Here is a 22,768-nt window from a genome sequence, read left to right as displayed (position 1 = left end):
CTCTTGAGACCTTAACCAAACACATCAGTGATAATGAACCTTTTATCTTCCATGATAGCCTCTTTAGCTGAACCTATAAACTCTTCCAAGTATCTGGCTTTCTCTTAATTTAGTTTTTTTATACATAAGTAGAACGGATCCTTGGGGAAAAACAAACGTGAAATTAATAACTAAAATCTCTGCCTACTGCTCTGAGACTCACGATGTTCTGAGTGGATGGGTTATTTCAGAAGCCATCAGGATTCCAAGTGATTTTAAATGCTTCTCTCATCAGTCTGGCATGGATTTCCTTGTTTCCTTGTAAACCTAATTGAAATTGTTTAATTTGCCAGATGTTCCCTGAGGTATTTTCATTCCGTCTTCCTGAATGTCTTTCTGCTTGTACCACTTAGCAAATTAGTTTTCAATCAGTTTCTCTGCCATGCTTGTTTATCCAAATAACAAATGTTAAAAAACTTTTATTTGATCCTTTCATATTCTTATTTGTTTATTCTTAATGCCTTCCTTTTGCCAGCATGCAGGAAGCAATTCACTTAGGCATGGATGCAAATTCATGAGGATAGGAGTGGCTTCATCATAAATCCTCCAATGGTCTATTTTTGCCTTTCTTTAAGAGCACAGGGCAGAGTAAGGTCTGGTAAGATGATTTAAGAGTTTTAGGCTGGTTAGGCACTTAGATGGGAGCCCTCCAGGGAAAATACTGCTCCATAAGTTATTTTGCCGGCAGTGTTCCCTTGACATAGTGTCGGGAGAGCTATATAGCATCGTTTTCAGCCTGCCTACGACTTCTAGAGGTCTGTAGGTTTTCAGACTACCCAGAGGTAAAGTAACCTCCCTTTCAAAGCGTGTTACTTATGGTGTCAACACTCCTTCCTTAGAGTGGAGCCGGTCAGTCACCGTGAGCCAGACGGACATTCCGGTACAGGGACACCTTCCCGCCGGTCACGGCTCGCTGCCTCGCTCGAGGATCTCTGGTGGCAAAATGGAGGCGCCTGCCCCGCGCCGCCCCAGGCGTGAAGCGAGGCGGGTGGAGAGGTGCCTGTGGCCTCGGTGCCCCTGTGCGAGGGCTCCAGAGCCTGAGGGGGGACCCAGCCCAGTTCGGAGCTGTCGGTTATCTCCCAAAGGCCTGAGCTGGGCCCGACCCGCGCTCTGGCCGTGTGAGAGCCCAGGGACTCCCTCAGCGTTCCCCCGCAGCCGGCTCCCTCGGGCCCCCGTTCGCGCCTTGGTATGACTCTGGGCCCGTAGCGCCTCGGTCCGTCACAGTTATCTGGCCCGTCTTCACAGAAATACAGCTCCAGCACCCCGCCGCTTTCGGTCTCTAGTTGCTAACTGCTAAGCGAGCTTACAAACACCTCACCGGGCTGTCCTGTGGGGGCAGGGGGAGGGTGAGACGCCCTGTTCCTTCGCTCCCCCTCGGTGCCCCACAACGGTAACCGCGCTTCTCGCTCCCTCCGTAAGGCCGGCCGCGCGCAGACGGCAGCCGCCCCGCCGCGCCCCCGGCAGCGCTCCCGCCCCGCCCCGCCCCGCCCCGCCCCGCCGTGGCTGAGGCTCGGCCCGCCGCGGCGCCGCCTGCTCCCCCTGGCGGGCGGCGGGACTGAGGCGGTGCCGCGCTTCCGGTGCCGGCTCAGGCGATGGCGGCGGGCGGCAGCGACCCGCGGGCGGCGGACGTGGAGGAGGACGCCTCGCAGCTCGTCTTCCCCAAAGGTGCGCGCCGCGGGGGCGGCCAGGGGGCCGGGGGCGCCGGGCCGGGCAGCAGCTGACGGCGGGCTGGGCCCTGAGGCAGGGGGCTGGCCCCTGAGGCGGCGGGCCGGGCGGCGGTTGGCGGCGGGCAGGCCCGTGGGGCGGCGGGCTGGCCCCTGAGGCCGTGAGCTCGCCCGCCGGCACCTCGGACGGCAGCGCTGCTCCGCGGCCTGGCCGCCCCGCCAGGCACAGAGCCCCGGGTGCTCCACATCAGGGACAGTAAGTCACTTTCATCTACTGAGGAACCCCGTGATTGCCAAGATGCGGCCGTTCTTACTTCTGGGGACCGCTACGTACGCGAATAAAGGAAATACTTTTATATTTCAGGTTATAGCGAAAATTTCTTGTTCTTTGCTATAACCATTACTTTTTCAGGAAACCGAGTGTCCGAAGTCTGAGTTGTGACTAGGGACGCTAACAGTCTGTGTATTTTATTTTTTTCCCAGAAAAGTACTCAGTATAAATTCCAGAGGGGGGGGTGGGAGGGGGAGGAACCCTAAAGGCCACTCTGCTCTATTTTTGAGTTATGAACAAAAGCATAGTCCTGAAAGATTTTTATTTTATGTTTTTACACTAAAATCTATTTTCTAACCCATTTTCAGCCCAAGTTACTTTCTTGCTCCATGCAAATTAAAGGTTGCCAGTCCCTTTCTGGCACTGCCCTGTGTCCAACTGTTGTTACAGAACAGTGCTGAAGGGCATCCAGGGATGCAGTCTCTGATCCTGCTGCTTTGAATGGCTCGTACTGCTGATATTAAAAGACTTTCTTGTTACTGGAATAGTGATCATGATGATGAAAACCAAAGAAAGTTGGCTAAGAATGGGGGGTGGTTGTGTCTATTAAGGATTAGTTAAAACTTCTGCCTGATAATAACATATCAGTGGGTCAATTAACTTATCAAGTAAATGAAGCCTTTTTAAAAACATTCACCAGTGCCTACATTGACTAAGAACTCAGAGGCTTCCAAAGACCAGAGGTGTCGCTTCTGAATCTTTTGAGTATTGCAGTTCTAAATATCTTTTTCTAAAACAAACCACGTGTTACTTAAGTTCTGCCAAAAATGGGTGAAGAAAGCATATTGCAAAAATGTGTCAAATCAGAAGGTTAGGGCTGCAAATGGAAAATGCATGGTCAAAAATACAAACACGTTGGATTGTCACTCGAAGCGGTGTAATTTTTATCAGCATTTTCAGTGTGAAATGCCACCCAGACGTTGGTGACAAGGCTTGCACAATTGCTGTGAAACACATTCTTCATTTCCTTATTGCCCAAAGTTCAATTTTACTGCAAATTTACATACACAACTGCTGCAAGTGCACTTTTTCATCCGTGCTTCACCTTCTTTTTATGCTGGTGTCCACTCCTTCAAATGCAGAATTTGAAACTGCGGAAACTCTTCTAAATTCAGAAGTGCATATGCTTCTTGAGCATCGTAAACAACAGAATGAGAGTGCAGAAGACGAGCAGGAGCTTTCAGAAGTCTTCATGAAAACCTTGAACTACACGGCGCGCTTCAGCCGCTTCAAAAACCGTGAAACCATTGCCAGTGTCCGTAGGTGAGTGGAAAAGTTAAGAGTATAAGACTGTTCTGGAGAATGTGGTATATAATATTGATGCTGCTTTATGAAAGTACAGTTTAATGGCGTTTCCTGATTTGTACTATAATTCTGAACCTTGTCTTTCTGAAGAGGCAAGAAATTTGATCATAATTCTTCATGGAGGGTTGTACTTTTTCTAGGTCAAGCCTTCTGAACTGCTTTCTTTCCAGTATTTAAATGACAGCTGACTGCATTAGATGAGAGGATTTTCTAGACTTTGTAGAGTAATTCGGGGGAAGTGCAGTTAACAGGTGTAACTTTTTTTTTTTCTAAGCAATTATATAATGAGTCTTTCCTCCTGAAAAAACATTTACTTCAATGCCAAAAGCAGAGTGAAAAAATGTATCAGTTTGGTTTATGACTTTTTATGTTCCTGTCTTACTTGTAATTTCACCAAGTTATTGTCTTTCCTTACAGTTTGCTGCTCCAGAAGAAGCTCCATAAATTTGAATTGGCATGTTTGGCCAACCTGTGTCCTGAGACAGCTGAGGAAGCAAAAGCTTTGATTCCTAGGTGAGCGTTTACGTATCGTGAAAAGACTGCTTTATACTTTCCTGTGATTTAAAGCCAGTTTAGGGGTAGATGACCTCTCTTCAGTCCAGCTCTGTTGATGGAAAAACTTCTGGTCTTGGTCTTTCTTCACCCACCCATTGATCTGACAGTGAGGCACTATTTGTAAGTGTCCCTAATGCACTTCTGACAAGTTTTACTGGACTCAGTGTAAACAGCTTGAATTGGATTTCTTAGCCCACCCAGCTGTGTTGGTGGTGTTGGTGGATTTTTTTTTCTGTAGGAGCAAATGACAGTGCTCCTATTAACTGCTTTGTGGCTAATGTACGGGGAGGTGGGGAGCAGTAACTTCTTCATATCTTGATTTGTTTCCTCATGGCCTAAGATAGAGGAGGGAACGAAACATTCTTTTGAATTATAGTTTCTTCCTCATGAGCTAAGATTTCATAGCAGGCCTGGACTGGCTTATGAGCATGTGGCTACATGGACTTCATTTAGAGGTCTGCTTAAACCTGCACCTGCCTTGCCTTTTTGAGAAAACATTTTTGAATTAGTCAGCACAAAGCCCTGGGAAGGATGGAGTTCTGTCCCTAACAGAGGAAGCGCTGCATAGGGATTGGAGTGGTATTTGTACAGTAATGTTACAGGTGGTTCCTGGTGTACCGTACAGGTGGGTGATGATGGTGTTGAGACTGACGGGAGAGAATTGTGGCTATCTGAAATGAATTCACAGGGAGATTATTTCTAAAACCTTTAATGTATCCTCATTGTTCTTGTCTTGCAGTCTGGAGGGCCGGTTTGAAGATGAGGAATTACAGCAGATTCTTGACGACATTCAGACTAAACGCAGCTTCCAGTATTAAGATTAAGCCTCAGCTCCTTTATCTGAACAGAAAAACCTGGGAACTTTGTTTCTCAGCCCTCTGGACCAATCCAGCTCCCGGCTGAGTAAGGGGAGCTGTGGATACAGGGTACTCCAGTGCTGTGTCATCCACAGAGTGGAGATCAGCATAGTCCTTTTGGTTTGTTCTGCTCCACATGTATGTTGGTAAGGACACCCGCCTGTGTTGTGAGACCTAAAGAAACGGAAAAGCCAGTGGCTCAATTATTTGTTTCTTCCAAATCCCTCTCCCCGATTTGGAAATTTTCAACATGTTTCTGTTTTTTTAGCAGAAATGTAGATGTGACTTCTATTTTTTTGTGAACTTCTAAAAGAGATGGAGAAGCTTGTTCTTGACTCTCAGAAGGTTTACTGATGAGCTGCATCAACTTCTGTGGTGGTTTATTTGTTTGGGTTTCTTACTGTTTGATCAGGACAGTGGATTTTTACAGCTTCAATAATTTTCCATTATTTAGTGTAAATTAAAAGATGTTTCTAATTAAGACCTTGTGTTTTATAAACATTAGGTGCATGTTATGATTTTATTAATGAGGACCTTTTTGATAAACAGATCCTGTGATTATTAACTTGTGTTGGAGATCTGGGGACTCCCAAGTGTGTAATAACACAAGTGCAGTTTAGGACAGGTTAGACAGAGGCGTTATTAACTATGATCATAGTGAGAGAACATTTGGGCAGCATCTCCCTCCACTCCCTGTTCTCTGCCAAGTGGTCGCAGACACCCAACCTATATACTGTTTCAGAAAAGAAAAAGGCGAGAAAAACCAATAATTTTGATGTTAACAAAGCCCAGTATCCATCCTGGGAAGGATGGACTCCTTAAGTGTCTTGTGAAGTGCCACAATTCTAAGAAGGAATCAAACAATAAATGACGCTATGGAGGGATGGCTCTCGGTGGAGCCCATGAGTGGCACACCCAGTATTATCTTAGCTCAGAAGCAGGGAGCTGGCAACAATCACAGGCTTTAGTTGAAAGGAATGTTCTTTTAGTTAGGATACACCTCCTGGCCAGCCCTCTCAAATCTTAAGCATTAATTTTACGCCACAGCTGGAAGAAGGAAGATTTTGCCAGAAGGAACAGCAGGGACAAAGAGGAAGCCGGCTGTGTGAAATCGAGTTTCACTGATACTGTGAAAGGGAGAGAAATACGGTATTATTTCAGCTCTTACTGGAAACTTAACGTTGCTGCTATGAAAGGCCAAGCTAGTTTATGGCAACAGCTTGGGCTACCTCAGCTGAAGCACTTTACCTCACACAGCATTTTATTTCTGTGCTTTAGTGGCATTACAGCTCCTACAAGCCAATAAACCAGATGTACCTTTCTAATGAACCACAGTCACCTTAACTGCATCAGAAAGAACAAATATAAAAGCAAAGTGCATGGTGATATTTTATTTTAGGAAGCTCAGTGGCCCCCTTTGGTCCAGGATGTGTTTTATAGTAGCTGCTCCTGCTGTAACTCGGTTCGCACTGTAGAATGTTCAAGCAGCGTTAAGACATTTTCATCTTTTAAACCCATAGGCTCTTGTATCTCAATAACTCATTTTTGTGCGGGGAAAAAAAAGCTATTCTGCACGTCTTTAGCTAGGTTTCTGGATAAATGGATGTGGTAGTTACAACTGGGAGGCATTGCAATGCGTTGGTACCTTCGTTAAGCTAACATGATGCTCCCGAGGAGAAGCGTGGCAGGGATCGGGTGATCTCGGGAGATCCGCACCATCACACAGCTCATGCTGGGCCTTGAGACTCGCTGTTGCGTTATGAAGCCAGGTGGTGGGAAGGGGGAAACAGAAGGGGCGATGTCCGAGGTGCCGGGCGGGCAGGCTGGCTGGCTGGGGGGCTACCGCTGCCCGGCTGGGGGGGGGGGGGGGGTAACACTGCCCGGCTGGGGGGGCCTGTCCGTTCGGGAGCGGCTGGGGCCCGGCCACCCACAGCGTCGCAGCACAGCCCCGGAGGGGGGCAGTACCCCGCCCCGGCGGCCTCTCGGCCTCCCTCGCCCGCAGCAGAGAGGGGGGGGCGGCGGTGCGCGCCCCTGCACTACCGAGCGCCCGGGCGACCCTGGCCCGTGCGCGTGCGCGCCGCTCTTCGCGCCTCTACCTGCGAGGGGCGGGGCCTGCCGGGCCGCTGGCGAGCGGGCGCGGGCGGGGGCGCGGCGGAAGGGCCCGCGGAAGCCGCACGCGCCCTGCCCCGCGCGCCTCGTCCCGCGCGCCTGCGCCCTGCCCGCCGTCTCCCAACGGCCGTGCCCCTCGCGCCGCCGGGAGTGCTGACGTTGGGCGCCTGCGCCGCCCGGTCGCTGGTGGGGGAAGGAAGATGGCGGCCGGCCGCGGTGGGGGTTCGTGAGGCGGCGGCGGCGGCTTCCGGGCCCGGAGGGACGAGGCAGGTGGCGAGGCGGCAGGGCACGGAGGCGGGGTACGAGAGACAGGCCGGACGGTGAGTGCGGCTGGGCGCTGGAGCGGGGCCGGGCGCGGGGGTGAGCGACCTGGGAAGTGCGGCCGCCTCCGCCATTTTTAGGCCGCGGCCCAGAAGTGGCGCGGCCAGGGCCGGAGGAGGCCGAGCCCCGGCGGGGCCGCCAGCGGCGGGGAGCGGTTGTGGCAGTGGGGGGCCGCGGGGCCGCCGGGGCTGGGGCGCCCTCGGGAGCGCGGGGCCCAGGCCCTGGCCGCGGGCCGAGCTGGGAGCGGGGCTGCGCTCCGCGGCGCTGGGCCCGCGGGGTGCGGTGTGCTGGAGGGCTGAGGTGGCGGCCAAGGCTGGGGCCGGGAGCAGGCAGGTGGTCCCTTTGCTGTCTGCTGCAGAGGCGTCAGGTCGTGGCTTCGCCCGCGTGTCTTAATCCTGCATTTTTTCTACTTCTTTTTAATATTTTTTAATATTAATAAATTTAAAAATATTGTTGTTCTTCTCTCCGCCTTGAATTTGAACAGAGATCGGGTTGTGGCTGCTTGAAGATACGGCTTGGGAAGCTGTATCTTTACAGGTAGATACAGCCATGTGCAGCAGGCAGTTCCTTATTCTAAAAGGGTAGATGGATTTAATGGCGAGATGGTGGCACATTCCACTGATTGTGACTAACCAGTCTACAAGTATAACATGTTAGCAAACCTAGGTGACTTGCTAAATACGGAAAATAATTCACTGCTTTTCCGCTGGGGAGAACTTAAATTTCCTGCCTTCTTGAAGGTGGGTGTTACTTCTGTCATGCAGACTGTTAGCTGCTTTGTTATGAATAGATAGCTGTTTGGTTTCACATACAGTATTTTGAAATATTGATACTCATTTGAACACTTCCATTTGTTTTACAAAAGTCGTCATAGGTAAGTAGTTCTGTACTCTACTAGTTTTGTACCTCGTTATGTCCTTAAGTGCAGGTTGTGATTAGTATTTGGGAAACTGTTTTCCTATGTGGATATTAGTTCCTCATCCGTCTCCTTGCAACAGATGTTTATTCTTTTATGCTTTTCCCAGCTCAAACTATTAATCTTCTAAGAAAAGCAGTACTGTGTACATATTTGTTAAGAGCTTATAATATGCACATAATATTGTGCCAAAATACTTAGTTACCCTCCTTCTGAATTCTTTATCAGCTAAATTGACTTCTCAACAGTTAGCTGCAACATTCTGCCATTATCTTTAACATAAGAATATATAATAAGACATATTTCAAAATCTGGCTCTTATCATCTTGTTCAGTTGTGCTGTAGTATTTCTAATGGGAAGATCTGAAAATGTAGTTAAAAGACTTCTCATTTAAACACCCAGAGCATGATTAGAAAAATCTGGCATGCCTTTAATTGCTTTGTTTGTAGCAGTTTTGGAGTTCTTTACCCAACTGCTCTGCAGTTTAGAAGGTAAGCTTTACACAACCTTCCTGCATTTGAAGGTTTCAGAAGTGGATGGAACTATCAGATTATATTGAGAGCATCAATTTTGAGAAATAAATATTGAAAGATGGGGAAAAAACCCTAAATCTCTTTGAGCTGCAGAGAGTGTTGGGTGCTGGTAACTAATCTATGTTTAATACTCTACTCCTAGAGCTGCTAAAACCTTTTGACTTGAATGTCGGTCATAACTATAAACAGTTCAAGTCTTTCCTTGGTACCTGAAGTGGTGTTCCTCCGTTGAAGACTTGTTGCAGTAAGCTGTTGGAATTGAAAATTTCTCACCAATTTTGTATTCCTGTTAGCAGCAGAGGTGGTTATAACATAGTGATATGAAATTCCAGTAGACGTACTAGAAATCTTTTCTTTTGCTGCAGAAAAGAGAGGCCTTGATCTGAGGAGAGGATGAGAAATCTTTTGTTTTGTTCCCATCCCTAGCCATAGTCGGATGTCTTGGTTTTCTGACTCGCCTAAAAAAAAATACCGTGGAGAAGGTTTTTGGTTAAGTAGGAATATGGAAAGAATACAGTTTACTTTTTACCAAGGTGGTTCCATGCAAAATACTCCACCTTTTGTGTCTGCGAGCTACAGGGTTGATATCTAGGGAGTTTCTGTAGTTGGTTCATTAATGCCAGACATGAAAATAATTTTAGCCTTGTCCAATTACAAGGTTGTTACTCTAGCTTGTAATTTAGAAAAATACTCATACATTTGTGCAGGGAAGTTGTAAAAACAAGCTGAAATGTTTCTGTAGTGTTTGTGAATTTTAAAAAACCTTGTACTTTTTTGAACATATTTCATTGCTGATATTGTATCATTTTGTTACTGAAAATTTTAAACAAAGAGAGAATACGGATATGCAGGTTTGGTTGGTATAGTTCATGAAGAAATGCCATTGATGAGTAAGTGTCAGTTAAACTGAACACTGTTAGATCTTAATGGTGGGGGGAGGATATGGTAAAGATCTTTCAAAAGATTAAAACCTTAAAATAACTGTAGTTTTCATCTCTTGTCATAGAGAATCTGAAAGCAAGAGCAAAGAAGTAGTTTTTGATTGCTAAATAGTTTTTTGTTGTTTGTATTTTATTAGTAATAATTTCACTTAATTTAGGGCATTCATGATCCTGTATTTTTAAAATGGTGCTAAACTTATCAGCAGTCTGTTCTTGCTCACTAGTATTTAAAAAAAAAACTACTTGGCATTTAATAGAATGTCATTTCTGGTTCAACCAGCTCTCCACATTTGAGCTGGGTGTACCAATCATTCTGTTGTGAAACTTGAAATATGATATGAAGTACGTATTTACCGGGAAAGACAGTAAGCTAGTTTCTCTTCTGTTGTGCAATATTACTTCTGATAACGTGCTTAGTATAAAGACAGTGCATGCACGGTGATGTGAAATACTGGTTAAAATTGTTCTTCAGTTTGTGGTAATGTAGGTTAAAGTTTACGGTGGGAAAAGGTAAGGCCTGAATGTGTTAGAGCATAGTAGAAGCCTGTGATTTAGTGGAGATTGTAATTAGAAAAGTGGCTAAGAATTCCAGCCCTTCATTGTCTGCTTATTTTAAAAGGTTTTATTTCAAGCTTCTTTCTCTTGTCTAAAGGGGACTTGATTTAAAGAAGGGGAAAAAAAAGCCACAAACAAAAAACTAACCTAGAAAGGAGCATGAAAACGGCAGTACACATCAGAATATACAAGTTTAAATCTCCTGCTGACTTGATACTTTCACTTGAGATGTTATAATTTTTTTTGGTACAGTTCCTTCTTATTTGCTTAATCACAGTTACGTTTTGTAAGACATTCTCTGCATGTGGAGGGATACTAGAGACCATACTATTTGGTCTTTGAAACTAAGCTAACTGATACTGTTCCTGGTTTACCTCTGTACCCAATTTTAAAATGGAAGAAGTATGGTTCTGTGTAGCAGGAATGGCTGTGACAAACGGATCCCAGTTTATCTAGGAAGCTATGTACCTGATTTTCACTTAAAGGAGAACAACCCAAACAACCCAACCCAAACCCTGTTAATTAAGATACCTTGTTGAACAGGAAGAATAAATGCCAACTTCTATAATACAGGATAACCTGTAATGCTGAAAATCCATGCAAGTATACTTTAAGGATTGAAAAATGTACCAAGCCTAATAATAATGTATTGTACCGTGTAAGCAGCATTGAAGTCTTAGCAGGAGTTGTTTTTCTAGGCTAAGCTGTTTCACTAGCTCTTGCTTTTATGACAGTTTCTCTCAGTTGTAGGGAGAAAGCGTTGTTCTACAATATTAAACTTTAAGTGTTGACTAACCTGGAATAGAGTTCATTTTCATCTTAGTAGCAGGAGTAGTGCTGTGTTTCAGATTTGGTGTAAGAATAATGTTGATAACATACTGATGTTTTTAGTTGGTGCTAAGTAATACAGATACGAAGTCAAGAACTTTTCAGTTTTTCAGGCCCTACCAGTGAGAAGGCTGGAGGGGCACAAGAAACTGGGAGGGGACACAGCCAGGACAGCTGATCCGAACTAGCCATAGGATATTCCATACCATAGAACATCATGTTGGGTGTGTAAACTGGGGGAGTTGGCCAGGGCTTGCCAATTGCATGGGGACTGGCTGGGCATCAGGCAGCAGGTGGTGAGCAGTTGTGTTGTGCATCACTTGTTTCTTTTTTTTCCCCTTCCCTTTAGATTTTGTTCTTCTCCCCTTCCCTCTCCTTTTCATTATTATTATTAAAATTTTATTTTGTTTCAATTGTTGGATTGTTCTTGTCTCAACCATTGTGTTTTTCCCCCCTTTTCCCCCCGATTCTCTTCCCCATCCCGCTGGGGGCATGGTGGGAATGAGTGAATGGCTGTGTGGTGGTTGGTTGCCTGCTGGGGTTAAAACCACAACTCTAACCCTGATAAACCTTCTGTTTTTTCAAACAATTATGGTGAAGTGTTCTTACATGTACGTAGGATATAAAAAGTATAAGCAATTTCTCACATTCTTCAGACACAATTGAAAACATCTCTTCTTCTCTGGGCACTTGCTGCATCAAGTAACCCTGGTAAATTTTTAGGTCTTAGAATTTGATCTTCAATTTTTCATTTAAACAGGATTTTTTTCCATATGCTGTTAAATCTGAACACTTCTCATTTTCTGTTTACTTTTAATTAGTCAATTTTGATTAGCATCAAAAAACAGCATACAAAGAACAGTAGCATGCTTGTCATGAGCTCATTGCTGTTATTTAATTAGTCTTCAGTGTAATGAAAAGTGCTGGTTAAAAAAAGTCCTATTAACTTCTGAAACTTTGAAAATGTTAGCAGTGGAGTTGTAAATTTTATGTTAACTAGAATTTTTAGGTTTTTAAATAATTAAAATCATAATATTCTGCTGCCTGTCTTCTCTTGGTACCAGAGTTCATATGATGGTGCAGGCCGCTGTACAGGAGGATGTTTTCTGTGAGCAGAAGTACAGTGTGTGTTTTTAGTCTGGCTTGGTTTTCTGTTTTGGCCTGTGTCTTAGAAACGCTGGTTCTGGAACTGGTGAGGTGGTAGGCAGAGAGGAGGTGATGGGAAATGTCTCTACCATAGCACTGACTGACGCTGCACTGAGTGACTGTAACCGTGTGTGGAGAGGCACTGTGCATTGCTCTGAGCTAATAGGCAGTTATATCAGCTTCTTACGAAAGACATCCCTAAATGTTGAAGAGCATTTCTGTATTTAAGGCAGTTGGTCATGAAGCTTGAAATTTAGATTGCTCTTAGTCAGTCACCTGTAACTTTACCCAAGAGTACCCCCCTGAGTTGAACAGTGTGGCAGGACAGGCCAAAAGCACTTTTGCAACTAAAAGTATAGCTATGTTGACACTGATCAATTCTGTATGTCAGTGTTTTGTATACTTCAAGATGGGCACACAGATAGTCGAAATACTCTGTTTCTTGTGTTTAAACATTCAAGGGTTCCTTCAAATAACTTTCTCAAATCCAAAAGGAGCAAGATACGAAAGAATATGTTAGTGTCGTTTTTTTTAAAAGGAAGGCTAGAGTCTGGGTAACAAGGAGTCTGTAGTATCTTATGGGTTTGTTGTTGTTTTCTTGTTCATTATGAAGTTTAGGCAACACAGTGATTTGGATTTTACCATGGGTGTATGAGTATTCATCTGCAAATTTGTGAGTCTGGCAGGGGCTCCACTTTGAATTTAAGTAGCGCCCCAGCTCCAGCTGATGCAAGTGCTTGACTTAAGCCTGGGGACTGCGCAATGGTGCAGCCCTATCCTGTCTGGTGTATGTTTGCAGTCATCTACACTGGCATTGCAGCCCAGAGTGGTAGCTTCCCCTGCTTATTTCTGATCATTTGTTTTTTCTCCGGTGTCAGTAGAGGTATTCCTGAAACTCCATAGTTGGTTGGCTGAGAAGCTGCTCTGGGTTTTGACTGATGTTAGCAAAATGGATCTCTTAACACAGAGCATTTTCTTAGGTGAATGGCCGCTGTAGTCACCAGATGTTCATGCTGGCTTAAAGGAGGGGTCATGGAGGATAGGGACACATAGTTGGGGCCAAGGCAGGACGGCTTTATTTTGATGTCAGCAGTTTTAGGTTGGGTTCAGGTCATTACGGAACTTGATGTCAGTAATGCTCTAGACTCTTGTCACAGTGCTGGTTTGTTCAGTAGCCATTGCTGTGGTTAAATTGTGCGATCACAATGAGCAGCCATGCTTCCTACCATTGTCCTCCTCCCCCCAACCCCAGTAAAATCACCACTGAACTTTGAAAGTGCTTTCCTATTAAGGCATGTTTGTAAGCAAACAATTACACTTCTTAGCAGAGACTAGTGACATTTTATGATTATATCAATAAAAATTGTAGATTGCTCAAATTTGCAAGTAGGAGGACTGCAGACTAAGTATTAATATAGTATGTTTGTTCTGTGATATTTGTGCTGTTCCTAAGTTATGGAGTTTGGAGTTAAATTCAGACTTGCCAGTCATCAAACCATTTTTGCAATCTTTTTCTACTGGTGGATGCAAATATTTTCGTCTCCTCAGCAAATTTAAGCCTAATAAATAAATAAACTAGTTCTAATAATATCTTTTGCACACTCTTGACTAATATAATAAGCTGCCAAGCTTTCTGTACAGCAAGATGAAAATACTGTCCTAAAACTGTTGACTGAATTGCTGCTTTTGCCAGGAAAGCTTGTTGATACTTTCAAGGGAGGTGGTAGAAGTACGAAAGAAATCCCTTGGCATTTCAGACCTTTGGAGAACTCTTAGTTTTCAAAACTGAAGCTCTCAGGTGGCATGCATTTCTACTGAATTGTCATTCTCATGGGGAGCTTGACTCTTCCTCTTCCTGTAATTGGGGAAAATCTTATACTGGACCCTGGCTCTTTGAAAGGCTTTGTGTGAGATTTATATATGTGAACTTGAATGTCCTTTACTGAGAAATGTATCGATAGAGAAGATGAGCATATGCTTTTATTGAACAGTACTAAATGGTAAATGCGAAGGCTATTTACTAAAGAAGCTTAAATGTGGTCATTGAGCAGTGTGGGTATATATATATTTCATAATCATATACAGGGATTTGCATGGCTCATAATTCATGTGGAAAGACGGGAAAACTTATATTCCTGGGAAAGCTGGCTGTGTATTCCAGTTAAAAGTGAGTGTATTTCTAATTCACTTTCAGTTGTGTGAGCAGGTGGTATATGTATCGGCCATCAGTTTAGAAAGTGCTCTAGTATGGAAAGTTCCTTTATAAAGAAGAATCCATGTTGACTATGTTTTAATATAGCAGTGTTTCTGACAAAACTCTTAGGTCTGCTTGAGTGACATTATGTAGACTTCTAAGCACTGAGAGTTTAAAATGACAATAAATAGCACAGCTTATTTTTTTCTAATGTAAATCTGTTCCTCGTGCAATTAAAGAGTTTCTAACCTGACTAGTAGCAAACAGGAATTATGCATTGTTCTTCCACACCAGACTGTGTCAAGAGTAGTTTATATATGCAACACACTTAGAAATCTTAGCTGGAGAAGATATTGAGAAGCTACAATTTTGAAATCTTTTTCCACATAGATAATCTGCAGTCAGAACTTTACTTGATCCAAGTAAAGTGCTGTTTTCTTTCACTGTTTCCATAATTTAGGGGGTGTTTGGTTGATTTTTCTAATTTTATTTTGTTTTAAATTTCTCTGATTCACCAGTGAGTCAATAATGGGAATCATTGTTAAAACATTACTTGAATTTCCATAGCAGGTTTCATAAGGCTAGTTTAGTAGCGACATTGTGTGAGTTGATAAAGTTTGAATTGGTCTCTCCAATTTCACTACTCTCCCTTAAGGGTGTGTCTGTCTTAGCTATGTCTGGGTATAGCAACTGTAAGTACTAATTTGCATCATTTGCTATAGAAATAGCTGCTTTTTCACCTGCACAACCCCCTTGAATTTTGGCTTGGGGGTAGCAAACAAATCTGTCTTGGATAAACCTTTCTGTGTGCATCTCCTACATCTTTTGATAAAAAGAGAATCAAAAACCCTTGGGGGAAAAAAAGGCTCTTTGGATTTTGTTAGAAAATACTGTGGGGTAGTATGTTATAGGGCATTTATTCTGCAGTGTGGCTTTAAAAGTGGTTAGTGTCTTCTTTTCTTATATTGAATACATGGAAGTACATAAATAACCTTGACAGAAGATGGGGGAGATGTCTGCTTCTGGTTGTGAGTTAGGGTGTAGACATGGGTGGTGAATGGCTTTTGTCATTAAAATATGCTATTAAATAAAAAGTTGTTCCTTTGACCTGAACTGTTCTACTGAAGTCTCTTTTTGGAGAGAGAAGTAGAAAAATGATCTTTGAAATACGGTTAATAACTACTGAAAAACATTGCTTATAGCTGTGGCGTTGTTTTACCTTCTTACTTCTGACCATTAAAAAAGCACATTTTTTCATATGGTATCACTATTTCCCTTCCTCCTGCTCCTCTTTTCCGTACTTAGGTTTCAGTTTCTTAGTTATGGAAACTTAAAACACTATTCTTCTACCTTTCTTTGGCCCTGAAACTGGTATGGCAAACAGCGTTGCTTTGTCAGAAGACTGGTCTGAGTTACACTAAGGAGAAAAAAATAAAGAAAAAAGGCATTCTTTGGGTCACAGAATAGACATTTTAATTCTTCTCTTTTGATGCTTTCAATGTTTCCTTTTACATAAAAGTTGCACGAGTTCTGGATATGCTTGTTAACCATCCAGTAGATAAAGATTATGAAAGGTGAATCTTTATAACAAGTTAAAACTCCTATTAATTCCCAAGTCCTACTAAAAAGGCTTTGGTGTCTTCTTGTCAGCACTGAATTTGCAACTCTTAGGAACTCAGATACTCAACTTTGTTCAATATATTAGAGTGTATGTTTCTGTTCCATAGTGTGAAGAGAATCAAACTGTTGTTAGATTGTGTGGATGGTGTTCTTTTTTTATTACCAGAATTTCAGTGGGTTGTTTCTGAAAGGTATTGGTTGCTGTGTTTTCCTGCTTAAGTTTTGTCCTGACAACTGCTATAGTCCTTTTCCCTTCCACTGATCTCCTTTTCCCTTCCATAAAGTTATCTGAAGACTTTTTTTGTAGGATTTCTTGTGCACATGCCACATGCCCACCCCCCACCCTTCTCATTTGTTTGTGTGTTTTATTAAAATGAAGGCTTGAGTCTTCTAAGGAGTTCTCTCCTGCCACGAGCCAAGCATAGACACATGAAAGCAGAATGTCTGCATTTCTTTCATATGGTACCTAAATAATTGTCTCTAGAATTCAGTAAAGTTCCAGTTCACCGGTGTGTGAGCAGAGGAGGAAAGATGATGATAGTCTGGTGATTTGGGGGTTATGTACCTAAACAGTAGGTTTTTTATGTACCTAAACATATGAGGTATGGCTTGGCAGAAAAATGCTGAAGGTCAGCGAGGTGTGCCCAGTTCCCCACGTATGGGCATAGCCTCATGGGTTTATGCAGGCTGCAGAGTGACTGGCTGAATAGCGGTCTCACTGAAGAGGACCTGAGGGTTCCATCGAATGCCAAATTGAATATGATTAACAGTATGTTCTCCTTTATTTATAAAGTGAACTGCATATTGACTGAGACTTGGAGAAGCATCCCAAGCAATTAAAATGTGATTATTTTTTTTTCCACTAATGTTAGTGTTAGTTCAGCAGGTACTGATACAATAACCAGCTGAAGAATATCTTGATGTTTAGGATTAGCAAAGATGAGAGGCCTTTTTTGCTTTTAAACTATTTTTCCTTCGTTGTTTTTTAGTAGTTGTCATGCTGTTACATGATTTAAAAGTTAGTCCTGAAGTTTTGTTTCCTGACAGAATGGTAGCACCAAGGGGAGGCAGCATCAGTAATCACTTCAGCATGAAAACCAAGCTGGATGTATTTCAGCCAGTTAAAATGAATTGCTGTTATCATAGTGACTCACAGTAGTAAAGTCTCTGGGTTATAATCTAAATGGAAGTCTTGACAAATGCTAAGCAGGAGTCGAGTTAAAACAATATATTGCTAATTTACAGGGATGACAAATACTGTTTTATTATTAAAATTACTAAACTATTGCAAGTAAACTTGTAATTTAAAGCAGAACTATCAGATCATTAATACTGAAATCATGGCAATAGACCAAATCCTCTGCATCTTCTGAGGTTTAAGTGCAGTCTGCCAAACATGCTTTTACTGCAGTTGGTTGCTTTTGTGTTGGTTTTGAAGTACACCTCAAGAAACTTGCTGTACAGGTTGCTTTTGTGAGGTGCAGAAAGCAAATTGTTCTGGGCTGTTTTACTTGTGAAGGCGGTTTTCTGTGCTGTGGCCGAAGTGGCAAAGCAGGACCTGTCTCTTGAGTCCTGTGAACTAAATTTGACTTTTTTATGATGTATATAAGCACCTGTCTTCTGTAAGTATTGCTGCTTTGGAATGAGTCAAGACTTTAGTTTGAGCATAAAATGAGACATGTTTGAGATCTGTTTGATTATCAGGTATTTGTTTAGCACTAGACATCCAAAATTTGAAGAAAGTGTTAAATGTAGATGTAACTTACGTGCAGCTGTGCAGACTCAACTGTTTAAGATTGTCCCCCAGGCTCTGTAACCTTAGGATTTCAGACTGGCTGTTTGAAGTTTTTTCCCTGATAGCCGGTTCTCCCTTGATCGTTTAGATGTCTTCATGTGTGTGTATGCTTTCGCTGCCATTTCAGAGGTTCTTGGACATAGGGTGTTTGTATGTGAAACTTAAAGGTGTAGTGCTTCTGTCACATAAATATCAGAACTCCTACTCTTCCTCCAGTCAATAAACCCTTTGAATCAAAAACTGCATCAAAATAATCACATTTTGCTAGGTCTTGCTCACTGTACAACATAAGATGATTGTTTTCTTGATAAATGTTAGAAATGCTACATGTTCTATCCTTTCAGACTCCTTTACCATGTGTGTATGTGTTTGGGTTAAGATTCCAAACGTCTCAACTTGGTTCAAGTATGGTGAAACTGGGCGTAAGGGAAATACAGAGCTGAAGTTAAAGGGGTTCAGTTACTTCTGAAATTTTAGGTCCTTATCATGCCAGTGTAGTAGATTCTGAGCTGTGTATGGGAAAAAAATACCTTCAGAGCATCTCCGAATAAGAAGAGGTTGTGGAACCTTTTAGGCAGAGTAGTTTATTTTGACTTAGCCAATGACTGATTTCATTATCCATTTCTGTGGTCTTGAGGAAGATATTGGAGATCTTTATTTTTTACATTTTTCACCATTCCAGCCATTCCAATAGAAAACTGCCAAATACTCCCCATGCCCTTGGCATGGTCAGAATGTAAAACCCATTTCTAGAAGGCTTTGTTCACATACAGAATACAGTAGTGAAAGGATGGTAATGTATATTGGGAGTAAAGCAGTAGACTCCTGGGGAAATCTGTTTGCTGTAGAGAGCAGTCATGTTGCTTAATAGCAGCCTTGTATAATATAGGTCAGTATTTTTGTCTTGAGTTTTGTGATCTTGTGTTATGGACCTGTGGATCAAGGAATCAGTGCTCAGATTGTAGAATGGTCTTACTTTTCTTCTGTTTAAACTTGCTGTACTCATGTCTGCATGTCTCCTTGAAAATTTCTTGAGATCTGCATATAAAAATGCAGAAAACTACATACTGTTGCTGTGCCGTACGTAATTCGAAAGTGGAAATTAGATTTCTTTTAATACTCAAAGGATGAGAATCTTACACATTTTTTTTCTGCGGTTATAAGGTGTGTGTGTAGGTTTCTGCTTTTGACAAAAATATATAATTTCATCACCACAGGGCTAAGTTGGGCAACTTCATTGTTGCATCTCGTTGCCCGATGCAAACTTTACTTATCACTGGGTTATATGCTGTTTTTACAAAAAGTGATGCTGTTATCACAATTCAAACACAAGATGGGTCACAGAGTGGCTTTGAAGATGAGAATGTATTTTTTTAAAAGTAGTTTTATGTTCCTGCTTAATACAGCAGTTTTCTTAACTAGTGGGAGAGATACCATCTAGTTATAGAACTGTAAATCAATAAAGAGCCATAGCATTCTTTCTGGACTAGATTTGTTTAGGTGTAGCACTCTTGATGAAGCAGCTTTATGTGTCTAAAACCTTTGTTCTAAAAACCCCTGTTAATAAAAAACTACTTGTGCAATTATTTGAGATTTCTGAGTGCCTTACACAAATGTACAATTTTCAGATGTTAGGTGATCTAATTTTATTAATCTGATTAAATGTTTTTCCAATACGATAGGAAGTTGAAGCAAAGCAATTTAAGGAATTGATCAAATTAATATATTCCTCACTTGATCTGCAAATTGGTGTACCTTTTCTTTTGCATGTTTTTTCTGTGTTTTCAGAGTGGGACTATCTAATATGCTGTGAAGGAAACTTTATGATCAGTCTTTCTTCAAAAGAATGATGTCTGCATAGAGCAGAAGCAGTCACCTCTGCTGTGAGAGTTTTAATCATTGGCAGATGTGCAAGTTAGTTTCAGCAGAATTCAAGTGTGTCTTCAGAAGTATGTGGCAGAAAGTTGTGGTTGCTAGTGCTGTTGTGCAGCAGTTAGTGATTTTTTTTTTTTTTTTTTTTTTGGTACTTGTAGATTATGAGCATACCTGCTTCAGTGAATGAAGCAGGAGGGATGCAGAAACACTGGTTCAAAACTAATCTTTTGCTCAGGTTTGTTTCCTGTTTAAAAGAAGAACCATTTTGGGAATACCTGTCTTAATTTAAAATATTTGGAGGACCATTCACTTAAAATTATATGGTTTGTAAAAATGAAGAATCCTTTTTCTATGCAATTGCATAACTGTTTTATACTTTCAAGAAATGCCTGGGAGTCTAACAGTCTATTACTCTTTTCAGCCCTTAACCAAGATGGCTGACTCTATTCCTGTGCAGAAGACAAATGATGTGTGTACATGCATGGTTATTTTTTTTCTTTTCTAAAACATAAAAAAATCCTGAAGGTGGCAAAAATAGAGCATTTATGTCTGGAATATATCCTTCCACATAATTCTTTTGCACTGGGAAGAGGTATGATTCCCAGGTAAGGAAAAAGGCTGGATGATGAGACCAAGAAAGAGCTTTCTTGAGAATAGTGTGAATTCTCTCCTGAATAGTGTTTCAGGAAGGGAAGGTCATGGAAGGGATCCACTGCTGGTCTCCAGAGCAGAGATGCATTTTCTTCCAAGGGACAAAAGAAAGGAGAAATTTTTTGGAACTCATTGTTGATACTCTGTAAAAGCGGGAAAGGAGTAATGTTAAATTGTATTTGGTCGGTTTGTTTTCTTTTTCAGAACAGGTATGTTCATTCAGATGCGCTTACAGATTACACATTTAAAAATGCAGAGACGCGGGTTTGGAGATGGCTGTTTACAATAGGATTTTTTAATTCAGGGAGATGTTACGGAAAGGAAATTAAGTGGTATCTATACCAGGTAGATTTAAAGGTGCTTGTCTAATCAGAGAAAGGTGGCATTTGCTACTGATATATTGAGCAATAAACTTGTTATGCTAACTTTGCAGTGTGGTGTTTTTATACTTCTGCCTCAGAAAGCTGGTGTGGTTCTTCTCTAATTATGATTTGTTTGTGTGGTTTGGGTTTTTTTGTGTGGTGTTGTCCGTGCCCCGTGTCCCCCCCCCCCCCCCCCAAAAAAAAAAAAAAAAACCAAACCAAAAAAAACCCCCACAAAACCCACAAAAAAACCAAACCAAAAAAAAACCCCAAACAACAGCCTATGTTTTGGACTATGCTATTGCAATTAAAATAATTACTATTAATTTTCACTGTTTCTGTTACACTGTAGAAGTGCTTGCTTTAAAGCCTACGTATACTTTGTTCAACTGTCCAATACATGTTTTCAAGAAATAGCATACAGGTAGACTTAGGAAATTTTTGGCATTTGTTTTCCTTTGCTACTTGAGCCGTTTCAGGGGAATGTCTTTTAAGCTGCAGCATGTTCTGTTACCAGTGGGCGGTGTAGGGTTTGCAGAAGAGGATGCTTCCACTCCACGGGAGAATTGCCTTCTGTTTGATGGGTTGGTAACATACCACTTCAGTGAAAAATAACTATTAAATAGACAAATATGTTTTATGTAAGTTATTGTACTACATTTATGGCGATCTTTACTTTTTGGGTAAACCATGTAAAGTTTGTCAAGGGTGCACATAAATCAGCTTTTTTTTTTTTAGTATTGTCTCTGAGGTGGCAAATTTGATATAAGCCATGACTTCCCCCCTCTTCCCCTCCCCCCAAGCTTTACCTGATTAAACTAATGTAAATGGATGCTCTGGTGTTTTTACCTTTGAGTAGCCTAATTTGTTTGATTTAATGGAGTTATGTGTGAATTGCTTTGACATGGTTTTGGGCAGCAAAGTCCAAATTGTCAACTTTCAAACTTACTGCAGGATATATTTTGGTATTAAAGAAACAGCAGTACGCAAATAAGCTGATAGAGTAACAATGTCACTAAGTAAAATGCTAGTCTTGTCTTGGTAGCCTTATTGAAGTACATGAACTGAGGGGTAACCATTTTCTGTAATGGCCTAATACTGTATGTGACTTTTCTCTGGTAAAAAACCAAACAAACTACAAATCCAACAGTCTTATGACACCATGCTGCCCTGGGTGTAAGGTCATACTTTTTTTTTTTTTTTTTTTTTTCCCTCCCCTCCATTTTTTACTGTTCTATAGCTATGTCTCTCCAGTTACTTGATAGCATTAGTAAACCTGCCATCCTTGTGGAACTCTTAGGAACAAATAAAAGGCTTGCTCTGTTGCAGCTGTATTTGTTGACAGTTAAAAAACAGTAGGGCACTGTCACAAGCTCCTGGAGTTCTTTTGTGCAATTTCTTCTGGCCAATTAACTAAATTCTTTTTAAGTGTGTTTGTTTTTTTTTTTAAGTGTGTGTCTTATTTCTTAGGATTCCCATTCACACTCTTTCTTAACTGATCTTGCTTCTCAGTGTTTCTTCTGTGGTTACTCCCACTCTTACTGTGTTTCTTCTAATTCGTCTTTGGGGGGCTTTTTTGCCCATCTAACTCTGACTTTTTTTTTTTTGCCCATCTGGTCCTAACCCCACCTTCAGTTTCTTGTCAGATGTGCCTTCATTTATTCCCCAATTTGATTGTGTTTTCCAGGCATTCTTTTGTCATCTTAGCGGAGAAGTAGGCCCTGTTATCTTCCAGTGTTTCTGGATGGCCAGTGCACTGGCCACTTCATTCAGTGAATTCATTATATATTTTCTGCATATCCTCAAATTAATTTACCCCCTCAAATGTGTGAAAGCCAGTCAGCTTTGAAGGGGTGTTTGTGGAAACAGAAAGGGGGAACTTGCAGTCAGCTCTCTGAAGAGTCGTGTTCCTGTTGCAGACAGTAAGGATGCATGAAAGAATGGCATAAAAAAATACCATTTCACAGTTCAAATAGTATAATGAACTAGAGGAGAATAGCGATTAGTTGGTAACACTACTATCTGGAAACCATAAAATAAAGAGTTGGCCTGTGCTTGATGTTGGAAAAATCTTGTTGCTTCTAATTCTGTGTGTTAAGGAAAAAATGGAGGCTTCCATTTAAACCCTTGTTGATGGACCCTGAAATAAAAACAAAGTTTGGTACTTTGC

General features: G+C 41.9%; 2 protein-coding genes across 6 annotated transcripts in view; both read left to right on the top strand.

The window, feature by feature from the left end:
• Window positions 1-1,550: 1,550 nt before the first annotated feature.
• Window positions 1,551-5,232, top strand: POLR2D (RNA polymerase II subunit D). Its single transcript, XM_055723616.1, has 4 exons — window positions 1,551-1,704; window positions 3,117-3,297; window positions 3,757-3,852; window positions 4,634-5,232. The coding sequence occupies exons 1-4, from the start codon at window positions 1,632-1,634 to the stop codon at window positions 4,710-4,712; spliced, it is 429 nt and encodes a 142-aa protein (XP_055579591.1). The 5' UTR covers window positions 1,551-1,631; the 3' UTR covers window positions 4,713-5,232.
• Window positions 5,233-7,029: 1,797 nt separating this feature from the next.
• Window positions 7,030-22,768, top strand: part of WDR33 (WD repeat domain 33) — a 71,296-nt gene continuing 55,557 nt past the window's right edge. For 2 of the 5 annotated variants that reach the window (XM_055723606.1, XM_055723607.1), the window contains exon 1: window positions 7,032-7,180. The gene's annotated coding sequence lies outside the window, so the exon portion shown is untranslated. Of the gene's footprint in view, window positions 7,181-22,768 lie in introns of all 5 variants that reach the window. The other 3 variants (XM_055723609.1, XM_055723605.1, XM_055723608.1) reach the window with 3 other exon arrangements.

Source organism: Falco cherrug, chromosome 11, assembly GCF_023634085.1.
Source record: "Falco cherrug isolate bFalChe1 chromosome 11, bFalChe1.pri, whole genome shotgun sequence".
Taxonomy (NCBI): Eukaryota; Metazoa; Chordata; class Aves; order Falconiformes; family Falconidae; genus Falco; species Falco cherrug.
The sequence above is the reverse complement of the archived record's forward strand: the minus strand, read 5'-3'. Positions and strand labels throughout refer to the sequence as shown.

What these genes read in the sequence shown, in the direction of transcription:
- POLR2D (XM_055723616.1), top strand. Translation starts at nt 1,632, where the DNA reads ATGGCGGCGGGCGGCAGCGACCCGCGGGCGGCGGACGTGGAGGAGGAC. An exon ending in ACCATTGCCAGTGTCCGTAG is followed by an intron (nt 3,298 to 3,756) that starts GTGAGTGGAAAA and finishes CTTTCCTTACAG; the next exon opens with TTTGCTGCTCCAGAAGAAGC. An exon ending in GCAAAAGCTTTGATTCCTAG is followed by an intron (nt 3,853 to 4,633) that starts GTGAGCGTTTAC and finishes CTTGTCTTGCAG; the next exon opens with TCTGGAGGGCCGGTTTGAAG.